Source organism: Platalea leucorodia (assembly GCF_965183815.1).
Source record: "Platalea leucorodia genome assembly, chromosome: 3".
NCBI classification, from domain to species: Eukaryota; Metazoa; Chordata; class Aves; order Pelecaniformes; family Threskiornithidae; genus Platalea; species Platalea leucorodia.
In genome coordinates this window covers 124645219-124662174 of record NC_138825.1, presented here as the reverse complement: position 1 = coordinate 124662174, position 16956 = coordinate 124645219, and the positions used below count along the sequence as shown (strand labels likewise).

At 43.8% G+C, this 16956-nt stretch overlaps 1 protein-coding gene and 1 long non-coding RNA gene across 8 annotated transcripts in view; one reads left to right on the top strand and one right to left on the bottom strand.

The window, feature by feature from the left end:
- The window catches only part of LOC309588540, a 19638-nt gene extending 15362 nt beyond the window's left edge, over positions 1-4276 (bottom strand). For both annotated transcript variants that reach the window (XR_014227815.1, XR_014227816.1), the window contains exon 1: positions 3108-4276. This is a non-coding gene — a long non-coding RNA (uncharacterized lncRNA). The remainder of the gene's footprint in view (positions 1-3107) is intronic.
- On the top strand, positions 254-16956 carry LOC309588538 (L-threonine 3-dehydrogenase, mitochondrial). 6 transcript variants are annotated; one of them, XM_082307992.1, is made up of 10 exons: positions 260-382; positions 6278-6389; positions 8787-8988; positions 9393-9435; positions 10847-10917; positions 11681-11830; positions 11920-12092; positions 12904-12994; positions 13464-13733; positions 13970-16956. In XM_082307992.1, the coding sequence occupies exons 3-10, from the start codon at positions 8805-8807 to the stop codon at positions 14107-14109; spliced, it is 1122 nt and encodes a 373-aa protein (XP_082164118.1). In that variant the 5' UTR covers positions 260-382; positions 6278-6389; positions 8787-8804; the 3' UTR covers positions 14110-16956. The 6 variants fall into 6 exon arrangements, with proteins under 6 accessions (XP_082164121.1, XP_082164118.1, XP_082164117.1 ...); XM_082307991.1 differs by lacking the exon at positions 260-382 and adding an exon at positions 4346-4439; XM_082307990.1 differs by lacking the exon at positions 260-382 and adding an exon at positions 4402-4495.

Sequence of the window (16956 nt, the reverse complement as noted above, 5' to 3'; positions counted from 1 at the left end):
TGGGTGCAGAAACCAATGTCGGGGGGACTTTGTTCAGTGAAGAGGATCTTCGCTGGCACAGGGACTGTAGGAATCGTTGTGTTTGTGCTGTCTGCACAGCCTGACAGTTATGACACCATGCTTCAAAACTGGTGATACGCCTTATCAGTACACACACATTTACAGCGCCAGCTGACAGCTGTTCAGCAAACTCCTGCACAGCTTCCAGCATATCACGAAAGACAGTCTGCCGGATGATTTTGTGCAGGAGATGGGCGTAGCTATTCCAGGAAGAAATGTCATCCTATCAACATATTTGCTCTTCTAAGTAGGAGGCCATGTAGAGAATAAAGTTAGTGGAGCTGCGTGTCCACAGCAAGGATCCCACTGTTAAGACTCTGGGGTAAGGCTAACATTTGGATACTGTTAGATTCTACAAATGAAAACTAAAAGTCTTAGAAAGTGAATTTGCTTGGTATCAGGTATATTGAGCTGGGACAGGATGGCACTTCCCATTGGAGACGTTTCTTTTTAAGCTGTTTTGCAACACGACTGGTAAATTTCTATACAGGACAAGAGTGCAAGACTGAATGCATCATGGGTTATTAACCTAGGTTCAATGTTTTTGGATCTCAACCACAGGAATGTGTCCTGTGAGCTGACAGGCTTTCTGAAGAAAATGCAGTTCTACATGTTCCCTTCCCATGTCCTCCAAAGCTGTGTGCGCCGAGGTTTTTGAGCTGTGCTTCTTGCTTACAAATTCTGCCTCTTCATGTTCCTTTCTGGGGAAATGATCTTCATTTGAAGCACCTGTGCAGGTATTTCACATCAACAACAGAGAAAGCAACTTCTACAAATCCTTTTCTTACCCTCAAATGCATCACTGTAAAGTGGGCTCTGTGGTGTCAGATGCCTTCCAAGTCGGTCCCGTGTAGATAGCCATCTGTCTGCAAGGTCTCTGGACTGTCTCCCTTGGCTCAGGTTACAGTTTGCATCATGCAATGCTGATCTCCTTTGCACTTTTGCACCAGTGTTTCTTCTTTCCACATGACTGGGAAGTGCACAGGTAGCTGGAGCAAGCGGCTCCCTTAGGGGCAAAATGGGGGCCCAGAAGGCCCCTCTGGCCTGGGACTGCACAAAGGAGGTGTGTTACCTGAGACACCAGGATCCCTGCTGCTGTCTCTCCGACTCGTAGCCTAAGAGGAAAGCCATGGAGTGAAGCCTGCGGTGAACTCTCCTGGAGAGGCTGCTAAATCTCCAGTAAGAAGTGACTGCACACAGCAGCCGGCTCATACAGCCATCTGGGACCGCTGTACGCTAGTTCTGCCTGGTTTATCCGATGCTGTCCTTCACTCAGTCTCTCCTTAGCTTCTCTGCACTCCTTCGCCTGCTTCAGTGCTGAGTCTCCTTCTCTTCTGTTTCTCAGCCCATCACGTCCCATTTGTTGCCCCCATCTGTTGTACTTCTCCTCCCCAGCCCACCCTGCCTGGTTTACTTAGGGCAAACGTCCTGAACTGTCTGTTCTTGTTTGCAGACAGCCCACTGAAGGGCAAGCCCATCTCGTGGGGCTGACAGGCACACACTCCCCAAATCGATGTGATAATACTGCAACACCGTATAGAGGCAGCAAGGACAACGTTGCACGTTTCTTGAGGAGTACTGGCAGAACATCCTTCTAGAGAGGGGCCTCACTTGGTCAAAACTACAGAAGCCCATGACATGGTTCGATGCAGTCCAGGCACTCCGGATTTCCTAGACAACTGGTAAAGCTGTATGTAGCAGGAAGTTTTTAATGAGCAACCAGGAGGGATTAGAGGGCCTGGAGCAGTTTGTGCGAAGTATCTGGACTTAAATCTGATCCCGTGTCATACTCTCTAAAACTCTTAGCAGCATTCTGGTGTGCTAGGTTTTTGCAGCCTAGGAAGCAGGGCTCGATATGGGAATCCCACTCCTAAATCAAGGTTCTGCTGTTTCTGGTTGAGGGAGTAGGTGACTTCTGACAGCATAAAGTGCTGCCAGCAGGGGAAGCTTGTATGTTGTTCCCCTTCTCAGGGGAAATATTGTGACTATGTGGATCAGTAGCATGTCCTCTGAAGGACAAAGAGGACAAGCTACTGGCAAACAGGACACTGTGTTCGATGGATCATTGATTTGATGGACCATGGCAAGTCCTAGACAGGTGTTGATGGAATCCTTGCCCTGAGCTGATCCTCGCAAGTCTTCTCATTTCCAGCAGCAGCTGTACACAGAGCTTCCAAAGCTCCAGACCATTCTCCTCCTTTCTTCTACTGAGCTGTACTTCTAGCGAACGTTACTACTTTTTTTTCCCCCGCCTTATTCCAAACAATTCTATCTTTCACAACCATAAACAACATTAACTCCCCAAGCAATCTTGAAGAACAAAGGCTTTGAGATAAGATTAGCTTGCCACAGAGATGTTTACAAGACTTTTTTTTTTTTTTCCCTTCTCTCCTGCTTATGAATTTCACCCCTTGGCAGGCAGGTTAGGGATTGTTATGTAACAGCTTGGCTACATGTAATTAGAGGGCACAAAATTATATATGAAGCACGCAGATTATCCAGTGTGGATCCAAGCTTACCCGAGTTTGAAAAGCATATGGGTGAGTTTGTAGAGGAGAAAAACATTAAGTGATGGTAAGTATACTGAATGTGAAGATACCATGTTTGGTTCAGAAAGTCCTTCAGGTGTGGATCACAGAGGGAAAGAGCTGCTGTTAGAGACAAAAAAATAAGACTGGACTAGGACGATCTTTGCTTGATTTGCTGTGGTTGCTTTCACATTCTTAGTTCAGTTCACCGAGTAATGAATAATACCTGCGTAACCACAGCAAGGAGCAGGTGAGGACCTCACAGAGCTTTGCAAACTAACCGCTCTCTATAAAAATGCTGTTTTTCAAGGCCATTTATTATAAGCAGAACATTGAGGCATAAGGAAACTAAGTGCAGTAATTACATTTGTTAAGTACGGGTCCCTTCTATTGGCTGGACTCACCTGATTGTTATTCATACAATGGAGAAATTTTTATGTGGTGTTGAGCTTATCAGTTTCTGTTTTAAAAATGATTAGTGCTTGAGTCATGTTTACCCTCACTCTCAGTAGCACTTACTTTCTGTGTTTGAAGGTGCTCCTGAAGGCAAACCAATCTCCTCCTTTGACCAGCGCTTTGCATTTAAACATATCTTTTTGGAACACTGCCTATCTTTTCTGAAGTCTGTTGTATTTCACAGTGTTTTGCAGATCAGTCTTTCCATCTTGACTAATTTCTGCCCATAAACAGGCCTTAAACTGTTCACAGCAGGGAAGAGAGGAGATAAAACACCTTGCAGCTTTTGCTTTTTCGTTTTCCTCCACGTAGAAAGGCAAATGTCTAATATTTTATTTATTCCTGAAGTCTTGCCATCAGTGTTTTGCCATTAATTACCACAGAAGATAGTTACCATGGTCTTAGAGGACTTTCCCCTTCTATCTTCTTCACGATGGAGCTCCTGATTTTTATTTTTTTTCCAAATACTCAAAAGACTTTCTAGCATTTCAACTCTGATAAATGAACATGCTCTCGAACCACTCTATGAATTCCTTCTTGGAGGTAGAAGAATTTTCCATCTGTATGCTGATCATTGAACAGTCTTATTCTCAAGTATACAAATCCTGCAGAACTCACCATTTTGCCACGGCCTCTTCAACAGTTGTTTAATCGAAAGGTTTTCTTTGGCAAAATACGCTGGTTACTGGTCCTTCTTCTCAGTCAGAGGGATCATCATCACTCATCCTGCTCAAGGAGATGAACAATAGGTTACCCAATCCCCAAAAGAAGTTTCTTCACCATATCTTGAATTAGTTCCTTAACTGTGTCTTGACTTTTCACAGCCAGACCAGCTTTGCGACATTCTTGCCTTGCAGCCCAATATGGAGGATGCTTTGCAGTTAGAAATACTATTTTGGGCGGCGTCTGCAAAGGCGTGACCCCGGGGCGGGGTGGAAGCCTGCCCCCACAGCTCCCCTCGCCTCAGACCTGGTGCACGTCCTGAATCTCTCTTTGCAAACCTGACCTCCACCAGCGCCGTGTTGTCATAGGGTAGCTCGTGTTGTCATGCCGCAGCTCGGCCGGTGACTGCTGACGTCATGTCTTGGGGGACCTCGTGTCTTTGTCCTTCCCCAGCGTCCCCTCAGTGCCACCTAGGCCCAGGCCTGCGGGACGGCCGCCCCCCTCACCGGAAGCGACGCGCCTCACAGGTTATGACATCAAGCCGCTCTGACGTCACATCACTCCCCCCCCCCCCCCCCAATCTCCTCCCCGGCAGGTGGTGACGTCTGGCTTCAGCCCCGCCTCCTCCACCGCTCCTGGGTCTCTGGGGGCGCGGCGCCGGGCGAGCGGCACCCGGAGCCGGCGGCGGGGAGAGGCGGCGGCGGCGGCGGCGGAGCTCGGCGGGGTCCGCGGGTGAGCGTGGGGCCGCGGGGCCGCCCCGCTCCACGGCCCGTGACCGAATGAATGAGGTGGGGGAGAGGGGTGGGCGCTGCGCCCCAACGGCCGCAACGGCCGCTCGCCTGAGGGGCGGCGGGCGCCGCTTCCCGCCCTGCGCCGCCTCATCTGCGGGGACGGGCGGGGGGGACACGGGGCCGCCGCCCGTTCGGGGCCGGCGGCGGGAGCGGCGCTTCAAGCCCTTGCTCGGCCCTTTTGCTTCTCACCAGAGACCTGGCGTGGGCTTACGGGTTTTCTCCATGCCGTAACTCGCACCAGCCGCTTCCCCTCATCTGTGGAGGCCCCGTGTAACGTAGATCTTTCCTTACCCGCTCCAAGAGCATCACGCTGTTCAGTCAGCCAGCTGACTGGGTTTCTTTTTTTTTTTTTTTTTTATTGGTTGCTGAGGTCAGGTTTCTAGTTGGTCCCTTGGCATTTCAGGCTGACGTCGTTTCTTGGCCAGCTCTGCGAGGGCTACGGCGTCGTCCCGCGGTCGTGCGTCACCTCTGAAAAACGTTGCCGCGGAGGTTGCGCGTCTGCGTCAAGGTTATTTTAACTGAGGTTAGCCAACAGCTGCCTGCCAGAGAGAACAGCACAAGCCCGGCCACCCCTCAGCCCTGCCCTGGCACATCCACCATGCCAGGGGACACGGGGAAGGACGCAGGGTCCCCTTACCCCGGTTCGGGGCTCTCTGAACCAGATGAAATACCAACAAGGGGAGGTGTGATGGCTTTGGTCTTTCCGTCTCTCCAGGCTTCATTAAGTGTTGGTTGAGCTGAGAGTATCCCCTAGTTGTTGCAGCTTGAGCGTTCCCAAATGCGGTGATCCGATGGATTTTCCAGTTGGCAGCACTTGGGCACCAGGGAGTAAGGCTTTCCAGTGGGACAGGCAAGGTGGCATGTTCTTCGTCTTCGGGATGCCCAAGGCAGGCAGTATCTTTCTACTCGAGCTCTTCTTGATACAGTCGGCAAAAGTAGAGGAACTTTCTGATGCATAAGCCCTACCTCAGGTCTGAAGCGGGAACGGTGTTTTGGAGACAAGCGTGAGTTGCGAACGATAACTTGTGGACCACCTACCCGAGGATGTTGGCTGTTTTGAAAGTACTGGTGGTTGGGAATCTGCAAGATCCCGTGCCCTCGAGAGTATCTTAACTTTCTTTGAAAGAAACAAGTTTTGGATGACTTTGGTTAGCTCTGTGGAGGGCACCTCAGCGGCTGTGCAGTCCCCCAGAAATGCTGTGGGAGATTTGGGGTTTGCTTCTGACCTCTCTCTCCTCCCTCTTTCCCATTTTCTTTGAAGCTTACTCTTGTGGGATTTTCCAGACCAAACCCCTGAGTTTCTTATCTGTCTTATCTTTCTTATCACCGTAATGTTCTATTAATAACTAATACATAAGAAACTATAGCTTCTATAAACATGTTTTTGTCTTTTATAGGAGCAACAGGTGCTTGCTGCTTACATAACACTTTGGAAACCTTGCGAAGGAACAGCAGCTGGCAGTTAACTTGCTAAATGCCATTTTATGAACCTGTTTCTTTTTTCCCCCGTACTTTAATCTTCTTACAAAACTCGGAAATTTCCTGCTATCCAAGGGAGATTATTGCTTTACATTTGAACATGTGTTCGCTTTATGTTAATCCTTTCCACTGCAACCAATTAGTTTTAAAGCCTGTCCTTCAGAGATGACCCTAGCTTGTGTGGTTCTGTTAGTTAAAGGGCTGGTTGCGTAGCTTCAGAGTCCTCTGCCTATCACAAAGTTACAGACGTTTCCCTGGCTGCGGCTGTTCTCACGCGCAGGCTTTTTTTTTTTTTTTAAGGTGTGGGACAACTCCTACTTTCTGTCAGGTTTTGATTGGCTTTCAAAAGAGGCAGTGTCCTATAAATTGCCATCTCCACTCTGCTTCTCCCCTATCACCAGCTGAGGGACAGGTGAGTACAGAAGAGGGAAAATTCCAGCATGTATTGCTTAATCCTTGAAATTAGCGTTGGTTGTTAATTTAAATTAGTGGGGTGGGGGAAATATCTTCCATGTTTCAGGATCAAGCTTCCTCATTTTTCTTAATCTAGAAAACAAAAGGATTAGTTTCCAGTATCAGTTTGGGTCAATGAGTAAAAGCAGTGACTGAAAAAAACTAGTCAGAAGGTAATATGGGGTAGGGGGAGTTGGAATGTATATTTGTGTATATTTCTTTCTCCAGTTCCTAACGGTACAGAAGTATTCCTCTTTGGGACAGTAAAAAAGAGAAACCTATCAAAAAATTAAGTTTTTTACATAAGTTAAATTAATACTTTTTAAGTTCAGAGCTGTTAATAACTTCTTGAAGTTATTTAAAATGGGAAACTCTGATCTAGCAGAATGGGCTTTTCTGTCCAAGTTGCTCTTGCAAGGTAATCACTTTGCGTTGGGGCTACCTTCATCTCATGCTTGGTTTGGGGAAGTGTTTTTAAGGGGTGCTATCAATTTCTTTATATAATCTGTGCACTTGCTGGCACGTTTTAGAATTTAATAGCTAGTTACACCAGTTTTTCCCCCTTCGTAGTCTTCAGGCTGAACAGTCCAGCCTTTCCTTATAGGAGATATGCTCCAGTCCCTTGATCATCTTCATGGCCCATCAGCAATATAAGCTGAATATAAGCTGAATTGTACTAATCAATGCTATAGAATCAAGATAGGAGAAAGACATCATAACCTCTTAGATAGCAATTAGTTACCTCTGAGATTGAGTCCTCAGGAAACGGGGCTTCTTCACTTTCAGTGCTCAAGGAATAGCTTGTTTGCTCTGGTTTTGCAGGTGGAGTTAGATGTGGGTATATAGGGTTGGTGTATAACAAGAAATTGCTAGAGACTTGCGCAAAGCCTAGAGAAGACAGAGCGATGCTTCTGTAGCACCGTGACGGGAGAGAGCCAGCTTTAATAGATCAAGCTTATAATCAGGGAGACTGCTCCCTTTGTGGCTGTGAGGTGCAGCAGAGGCTTGGCTAATTGATCAGGATACTAATTGACCGTGCTTCTCAAGGCAATGAACAAGTGAGCGAACAAGTCTAAGGAGGGGGAAAGATGCGTCTCAGAATAAGTCTCTTTGAGCCGTTTTAATATGCAAATGTGATTTTTAAGAATGCACTTTTTTTTTGGGGGGGGGTATCTTATTAAGCATGTGATAGGTAGTTTAGCCAGTCTTCTGTATTTAAATAGCAGGACTCCCTAAAGTATCAGAAAATTCTCAGCCTCGTGTGTTTGCTGTAAGTGAAAGCAACACCCACATTAATTACTTGTTTGCTTTTCTGCGCACACTAGAATTGGTAGTGCTGGAATTCATCTATGACAATTAGCTGCTGTAATTTCTTTTGTGGCCTTCCTTCACCCTTTCTGTAATTCCTTTTCTGTAATCTGTGCAACAAGAACACATGAGAAAGGAATTGACAGGGTAGTCTCAAGCAAGCTAGTTTTAAAGATGTTTTCATCTGAGAACTCACTCATTCTGTCACTTTGGGAAAGAGAGTTAAAAGTTGTTTGAAGAGGGATAGGGAAGAATTTAAGTGACTGCACCTTAAGAATTGTATTCGAATAGAAATAAACTGGAGCCTCAGAAAAGGCCATTTGTGGATGCATGTGCGATTTATTTGGGGTCCATTTCCTTCCCCAATATGAAAGATTTGGTGAGGAAGAAAACCAAACTTGCATGTAGCTCAGGGTAACTTAGGGATATTTTTGCAGTGTGTTATTATGAGTGAGTCATGTCTTTTTTTTGTGAAGTAATTAGGACATTTTCATGAGTCCTGGGTAAATACCTCTTCTCCTTTGTTCGCTTCCCGGGTACTGTCCATCATGCGTATTAAGTTTGAGCAAAGCCGTGCTCTTTAAAGAGGTTTACTGCTGCTTCTGTTGGCTTAGCTGGATCTTGCTGATGCAATACTAAGAAGGTTTGCTTATTCATGGCAGGCTACAAAACTTTTACTCAAAAGTACCTACAGTGAAGCTGTGTAATCATAGCAGCTGAACTTGTTGAATTCTCTATTTGTTGTCTTTTGTGCTTGAAATCATCGTTTCTAGTAACTATTTTAAGAAGGCTTAAACTTGAACTATATTCTCACTGTTGATTATACTGGACTCTGTGCTGGGGCTGTGGATATTTTGAGCTCACTCTGGTGAATATTCATGTTACTTCACGGGCTGCTTCTGGTAGACTTGGCTCTCAGTTGGCACGTCAGCTAGGACTTGGATTGCATCAAACTTCTCTGAAACCCTTCAGAGTTTTCTAAGGGAGTGTTTAAAATGTTTATTATGGTTGAGTCATCTGTGACTAATCTTCTCTCTTGTTCTCACAGCGTATTTAAAGGAGGAAGATGCCAATTGTCAAAAACGTGAGCAGAGCTGTCGGCCAGCTGCTACAGAGCTCTGGTTGTGGATGCGGGGTTTCCATCGTGCCTGTTCGATGCATTGGAGTCTCACCCCGCCAGGTGGCCTCCGATGCTAGCTTTCACTCGGTTTCTTTTGCCGAGTCTGATCATCCTCGGGTGCTAATTACAGGTCAGCATTCCTGTCGTAACTGTATTCCTGCTCCAGCTTCTCAGTTGAGTCCCCCACTCCCCTCCTCCCTCCCTGGTGAGCAGAACACTGGACGAAAAATACTCAGATATCCCAGAATTGTGATGGTCTTTCCCGTATGGTGATAGGATCAGAGTCCCATGTGAACTTTCCTACTTATTTTTATTCCAAAATCATAGAATGCTTTGGGATGGAAGGGACCTTTAAAGGTCATCTAGTCCAATCTACTAAAACCAGTTCATTGGGTTTTCCTTGAGAAAAATATAAAAACTTTCTGACTTGCTGAGAAAAATAGTACTCATTTCTGATGTGATACATATAATAACGGAACTCTATTTTGATAACACTGTTTCTCTGATTTTTGTCTCTTGTGCATTGCCTTTTAGGTGGTCTTGGCCAGCTTGGAGTGGGACTTGCTAAGCTTCTGAGGTATGTCATAATTCACTGACTTGCTGCTAGTGAGGAATTCAAGCTTTAGCCATCACTTCTAGAAGCAGTAACTATCTAGAAAGTGTTTTTTAAAAGAATCCTAGTGACGATTGCCTCTTACTTTTGTAAATAACTTTAAATTTTCACTGTCATTTTATTTTTTACTCCTGTGATTGATTTAGCTTCACTGGTGTACTTTCTGTGTGTATATTAGTCATGATGCCCAAAATAACATAATTTTGTCTAAGAGACTAGCTGCTGAATTCAGTATGCTTCCAGTTAAATGGAAGTATTCACAATCTGAATCCTCAGAGGTGGTCAGTTTTCCTTTTTTTTGGTCTAGCCAAATAAGGCTGGATTTGAGTGCTCAACAGAGAGAGACAAAGGCTGTGATTTTATGCAGGTACTACAGGAGACAAAAAAGTGCCAGCATCCACTTGAAAAAATACATAGTCCTTTGCTAACTACCCCGTTGTTGGGCTTTGCAACTGCTGACTTCTCTCTCTGAGAATTTCAGTTAAGTAACTTCAAGAACAAGGTGCCCTGTTCAGTAAAGTACAAACAAAAATAAAGGTTAGGATACAAGACCTTGAAGTTTTTATGATTTGGTGAAAGATGAACTCATGCAGCAAAAAGAGTAAATCGAAAATGTATTTCTTCTGGCTCTTTCTGTTCCCCCGCCTCACATACAGATTTACCTTATTTTTTTCCATGGTATCTTTTCAAGAAACATAAAATGCTCTGAGAGCTCTCCCTGGTCCATATCGTTGTCTGTATCCACGCCTACTCAGCTCCAGAGTATCGTTTGCACCTAGACAGGGTTTGGTGCAGGGGATTGACCAAAAGTGAGCAAACTCACTGCATTCAACACTGTGTTGCAGTTTGAATGTTTTCTGCCATTTTTATGATATATTTAAAAATCATCCAAATAATGGAAGGCTGGAACATACTCCAGTGCCATCAGGCTTGCTCTCTGCAACAGCCTGTGCTGATTAGGAAAGCACGAGGCAGAGATTACTCAGTTTTATTTACCTGGATGATATAAAAGTAGCTGCAGTTACAGCAAGCCCAGTGGCTTTTTGCTGTCCGCAGGGGATTTAGATTATCTCTCGGTAAAATTTTCAGAAGGAAGAGGGTAGGAAGGTCTGTCTTAATGTGTTTTCATTTTCTAAAAGATTTCTCTAACCTTATGCAGTCTTTCACTGCTGCTAGAAGTAGTCTACTAATTTTCAAAGATGCTGTATTGACATTTAAGGGACCGGTGGTTTTTTTTAAGTGCAATAGCTGATTTCATTTTATTCAATTATTGTTCTTCTGATACATCTCCTGATAAACAAAATAGCAGCATAGCAACTTATAAATTATCTTGAAGACTGTGGACTCACTGTACTGTGTGGGTATTTTAATACAGGAAACGCTTCGGAAAGAACAACGTGATCTTGTCTGACATTAGAAAGCCTGCGGATAATGTTTTTTACAGTGGTAAGTGAGGGAGCATATGGAAAAAAATCTCGACTTTACCTCTGATGTTGATAGACTGATTACCGGAGTCTAAATGATACGTGGATGAAAATGAACAAGTTGCTGTTCGAAACTTCTGAATAATGCCTTCCTGCTTTGAAATCTTGCCAAGACATTGATTTCTTCTGTTAGTTATTCCCTTTTTCTAAATATTTTTCGTTTCATTTTTTCCGCTGTTTCTTTGCCACTTTGTTGACCAGAATAACTACTTGAGTCAAATCGAGCTTGGCTGTTGTGCTCCTGCTGTAAGAAGAGACGCATTTATTCTTTTGGAGGGAGCAAGTTGGAAATGAAATTTGTGCTTTGTTTTTCCCTGCTCAGACAATTTTTATGATCAGATAGATGTACAGTAGGTTTTTTGGATTCTATTATTTTCAATAGAAACTTGCATAAGTTTTTCTTCATCATTACTGTTTAATGATGTATTTAGATAGTTGAATAGTGTACACTAGATGTTCCCTGTTTTCATGCCACTGACTGGATAAAACAGGAGGTCTTGCATCAGTCTTTTGTTGAGGTTGAGGTAAAGGTAGCAGTTCCCCTCATTTCTCCTGCTTATTTACTAATTTATTGACCGCTGCTGTTAGAAGGTGTGTATTCTGCTGTGCAGTCAAATCCTGAATAGAGGTATGGTCAAGAAGCAGCAACTTGAGTTTCATCTAGAACTTTTCTTGACCTCCATTCTTCTTGGCATTCAATGTCCTACTGGTTCCATTTCTTCTAGGTCCTTTTATCTACGCGGATATCTTGGACTACAAGAACTTACGTGAGATAGTGGTGAATAATCGGATATCTTGGCTCTTCCACTATAGCGCTTTGCTCAGTGCTGTTGGAGAAGCAAACGTCCCTTTGGCCAGAGCTGTAAATATTACCGGTATGTGACAAGGGTTTCAAGTTCGTGACTCCTACAGAAGCTTGAGAAAGCGGGGTGTATGTTCTGATAGATCCCATCGCTTGTTCCAGGTTTACACAATGTTCTGGATATTGCATCTGAGCATAATTTGAGACTCTTTGTTCCAAGCACTATTGGAGCCTTTGGACCCACCTCTCCTCGAGATCCAACTCCTGATCTCTGCATTCAGAGACCAAGGACAATCTACGGAGTCTCCAAGGTTCACGCTGAGCTCATGGGAGAAGTGAGAATTTTTTATTTTATTTATTTCCTGAAAGTTCTGGGAGATCTTCATTTCTTTTGGAAGATTCCTCACTGCAGTGGTTCTCTTCCCCCATTCTTTCCTTCTTTCAGGCTTTAGTACTTAATAGTAGTCTGTGGCAGCTCTTAAGGACAAATATCTCTTGAGTTTTGTTGGAAAAAGTACAAAAATTGGAAGCTGGCAAACATCTGACTTTAAGTATCGTTTCTTTCCCTGGTCCCTTTGACTTTGCCCTCTCTGCCTCATCTGCCAATATGAATGGCATTGCATAAATAACTGTACAAAACCTTGCAAAAGCATGCTAGACAATGATGACTTTTGACAAAAAAAAAAAAGACTCTAAAGTCAGAGCTGTGGGAGTCTGTACTTCTCATTTAGAATTGCAGTTTTTTAGAAACACAACATTGTTAAAAGCTGATATTTTTACAAAGTTTTCTCACACTTCATATTGATGAAGGACGGTGGCAAGTGTGAAGACTGTATTACTCTGAAATGTCTCACAAACTTGGGAATTTTCAGTTTCGGAACACTAGATCTAGACCCTAGGTTAGAAGCCAATCCGTATCAAGACTCAATATCTACTGATGTGGATGAAAACCAGAAAAGGGCAAGCAGAGAGCTCAGCTACACGGCAGGGAATGGAGACTGTTCAGTAGCTCCTTTTCTTTCATCCCTGTCATGGGACGGCTACAGAATGAAGGTTCATCCTGTGGCAGATTTTTTCCTGTGAAATCAAGGAGTTGTGTGGCCTAGGCTTGATGTGTAAAGCTGTGTTTCTCTCCTCCCTCCGTAGTACTACCATTACCGCTATGGCCTAGACTTCCGCTGCCTGAGGTATCCAGGAATTATATCCGCTGACTCTCAGCCTGGCGGGGGAACAACTGGTAAGCGACTTGTGCGTAGTTCTCAGTATTGCAGGCAAGAACAGCAAAAACATAAACCAATACAATAATTTTGAATGTGTTTGTAGAAATTTAATCTGTGGCGGTATAGAGCACCAGTGTAGAGATGCTGTTTCAGCAGTGTTACAACTATCTTTTTGTCTACTCCAGCCTAGGGCGTAATTTCGTAGCCTTTACATTTAAACAGTATCTGAGAGATTTTGGTTTAATTACACTTATCGAGACCACTTCCTTTAAAAATATTTTAAACTCTGCTGTCGCGCTGCAATGTGCAAATGCTAGAATAGGATCAGGATAGCTCGGAATGACTTTAGCAGCAGAACTGTGTATGATTTGTGTTGTAAGACTTTAGACAGGAGACTTCGGGAGTGGTCTGAGGATTGTTAACTGTCATGAAGTGAACAACAGAGTGAAGCAGATGCGTACCTGCATCCATTGCTCTTTTCTACAGATTATGCTGTCCAGATTTTCCATGATGCCATAAAGACTGGCAAATTTCAATGCAACCTAAAGCCAGACACCCGTCTCCCGATGATGTATATTGATGACTGTCTGAAAGCGACTCTAGAGGTCATGGAGGCCCCCGCAGAGGCACTGAGCATGAGGACGTACAACATCAGTGCCATGAGCTTCACTCCTGAAGAGCTGGCGCAAGAGGTGCAGAAGCATGTTCCTGAACTCCAGGTGACCTACAACGTGGATGAAGTCAGGCAGGCCATAGGTTAGTATCAGCTTCTTTAGCAGTGGGTAAGGAAAAACGTGAGATTGCTATACGTTAAGGGCAAAACAAAGTTTCTTTTCTTTTTAGGCACTTGCAAATTGCTCCTGTGCAGTTCAAATCTTACAGTTTGAAATTCAGCATTAGTAGTTCAAATGGCCAGCGATGATATATCTTAAAGTTTAAAGAAATTTTTCTTAAACCTCATGGTCTGTGTTTCTTCTTTCTTTTCACTGCAGCTGACAGCTGGCCGATGAACTTCGATGACACGAATGCCCGGAGGGATTGGGGCTGGAAACATGATTATGATCTCCCTGAGTTGGTGACTACAATGTTTAGCTTCCTTGGGTCTGACTCCAGGATTGCTCAAGCTAACTGAAATACTTTGTAAGATGTTTCCAGATTTCCACAGAGGACCAGGAAGAAATAGCTAAATTAGTTTATAATTTTCTGAGTCTTAGAGCATGTCAATTATTATTTTTTGTAAGTAGCAATAGAGTTGGGCAGAAACATACTGTAGCTGGAATGTACTATTAGATAAACGACACCATTTGGTACTGTCTCCAAGCACAGCACCAATGACAAACACAGAATTCTTGAACTTTCACACTTAAGCAGCTAGAAAAAAAAAAAAAAAAAAGCACTTACTCCTGGCTGATGACTCTCTGATCATTCCTGCTGCCTGCCTCTTCTTCGGCAAACAAGGTGGGGCAGTATCGTCAAACCTGGCGTTTCAGGCATGTCCTGCAAAGTTAACGATGGGTTTTTCATTTGCCTGGTGGAGGATGTTAGATCATAGGAAGGTACGATCCTTTCTACTCTTTGCTTACAGAAGAGATCAGAAGAGCTACTTCATGTTTCCAAATTGCAGGGGTCGTTGCAATTCTAGTTTGAAGTCAAACTTTGGTCTATAGTTCTTATTTATATATATATATATGTATGATATATATATAGTGCTGTATAAACATACACTTTTCTATACATAGGCCATACAAAGTAGCATTTTTCTTATAATGCTTATAAATGTGAAGGGGAATAGGACTTGAATTCTCATTATGCTTTAAAAAACAGGGTTTACAAGCTAAGCTTCGTCCTGTTCTTTGAAAGTGCTGCTGCCTTTGGTTTAACCTTGGAGGCAGATCTGAAATCCGAAGGGCTGTTACGTGTATGTGAATCTGGGGTGTATTTCAAGAAGGCAATGCCCGGGCATGGGTTTATTTTTCGTTAGCACTACTTTTGGTTATCCCAGTTGTTTGCCGTGCTAGCACGACGACATACTGCCTGGAGCAAGTTTTAAAGGTGGGCTGATGATGGAGCCTTACGATAGAGTCAGGTCAGCCTTTGAAATCTGTTCACGTTCACTATGTTTTCTGCGTGCACTGTAAGTGTATTCGTAGATGCTATTTATGTGTAACCGTCGAACGCTTTTGTTCTTTAGAGAGGGATCCAGAAGCTGAAACCATCTTCTAGCTACAGTTAAGGACTGTTCTGCTCATTGAGTTTCATGCACAGGAGATTCTGGGATTAACAAGGGAGTCTTAGTAGATGCATGCGAGGAAGATATGTCTGCTCAAAAGCTACTTAGGAGACTGAGAAATGACAAACTGGAGAGACAGGAAAGCCGTTTTAGGTAAAATATCAGTTTCCGTGGATGTGAATCTGAGCCATCAGCTACTATAGCTACGGCATGCCTTGAGAAACAGCATCTGGGAACTTTGATTTTATTTTTTTTTCTTCAAAGAAAAAATATCTTTCATTTTCAAAATGACTGGAAATTCCCTGTACGAAGCTCTCCATCTTTTTTGTCTTGTATACTCCAATAGCGCGTGTAGGTAAACATGTTCAAGTATTTTTTTTTTTTTTTTTTGCCTACAACTTGTTTGCTATGTTTTCTGTGACGACGCTTTGGCAGTTGCGAGCCTTACGCTCTCTGTAACCCTGCGGTGTTTCCTCAGTAAGTGGATAACTGGCATGACCAGATTTCTGTCTCTTTGTGAAGGAGTCTACGCGCTGCAGGGAATACGTTTTCTCATGAAAGTAACTTTCAAATGAAGATTCTGTGGTGAAACCCGGTTATTTTAAACACTTGTTAAACTTGTATCTCTTGATTTTGTATGTATCTTACTGTTTCATCTGTTGGCAAAGTATGCGTTTCCCAGGTATTTAAGCTCAAAAACCTCTAAGGTTGTGGCCTGTTATTGAAACTTTTTTTTTTATATTGTTTACGTTTCTGAAAAGACAAAGTTTTTAAACTTTGGCCGCTGTTGCAACGATCACAGTGCTCAAGTGTAATATTTGGCCCAATGGGCCAGCGAAGTTGGCCCTCCATTCGTACCCTCCAAGGAAAGGCTGGCTCGGGTTTTGTCCCCCGCCCTGCCAAACCAGGATTATCTCCTAGTGAACTGTTGCACTGAGCCGTCAGGTGAAGGGCTTTACTGTGAGCTGAAGTGTCTTGTCCGTTCCGGTCTTATCCTAAGTCAGACCCTGGGGACTCCTCATTGCCTCCGTTCCGTGAGACGTCTGAAATAAAGAGTTGCTGACGGGTCTCACTCCATTTCTTTGCTTCGTTCGAAGTCATGGGGTCTGCTCCGCTCGCCCCTGTTCAGAGCTCCAGGTAACACTAACAAGAGCGAAGAGCGAGAACGTTCGTTCTTCGGAAACGCCCTGTCCTCGGTTGTGCCATTGCACAACAGCTTTGGATAAGGTGTTGCAGCGAAGGTGAAATTCAAACCTATGGCATTTTGAACAAAGTTTTCTTTTTTTTCTTTTCCTGCCAAAAGTTGCTGAATTCATTTAGGAGCAGCCATTTAAGAAACTTCTGTTCTGCAAAATCTGAAATAAACCGTATTGCAACAGAGAGTCGTTTGGAGGTAACGAGGTGGTGACAGTCAGGGAATGTGATTAGAGATGTCTGCGTGGTCCGAGTCCTGTCTGAAATTCTGGTTTTCAACCTGTGACCAATGACGCGTGTATTTTTTTCCCCTACCTTCTCCATTAACTTCGGTTGTAACTATGTTCCAGCATTTTCTGTATTAAAACAATTTGATGTGGTACAAACTTTTGCTACTAGTTTGAAGTTTGACTTCTGGGCAGAGACTTCTCTCGTGACATTTGAGCATTGCAGCTGTTAAGTTACCTATTCAGGAGAAAAAAAAGTTAAGAATATTTTTTCAAATATTGTAAGTTGTGGACGATGCCTACTTTAATAAAATCCTATGCAGATGTA

What these genes read in the sequence shown, in the direction of transcription:
- LOC309588538 (XM_082307995.1), top strand. Translation starts at nt 8,805, where the DNA reads ATGCCAATTGTCAAAAACGTGAGCAGAGCTGTCGGCCAGCTGCTACAG. An exon ending in GGATAATGTTTTTTACAGTG is followed by an intron (nt 10,918 to 11,680) that starts GTAAGTGAGGGA and finishes CATTTCTTCTAG; the next exon opens with GTCCTTTTATCTACGCGGAT. An exon ending in ACGCTGAGCTCATGGGAGAA is followed by an intron (nt 12,093 to 12,903) that starts GTGAGAATTTTT and finishes CTCCCTCCGTAG; the next exon opens with TACTACCATTACCGCTATGG.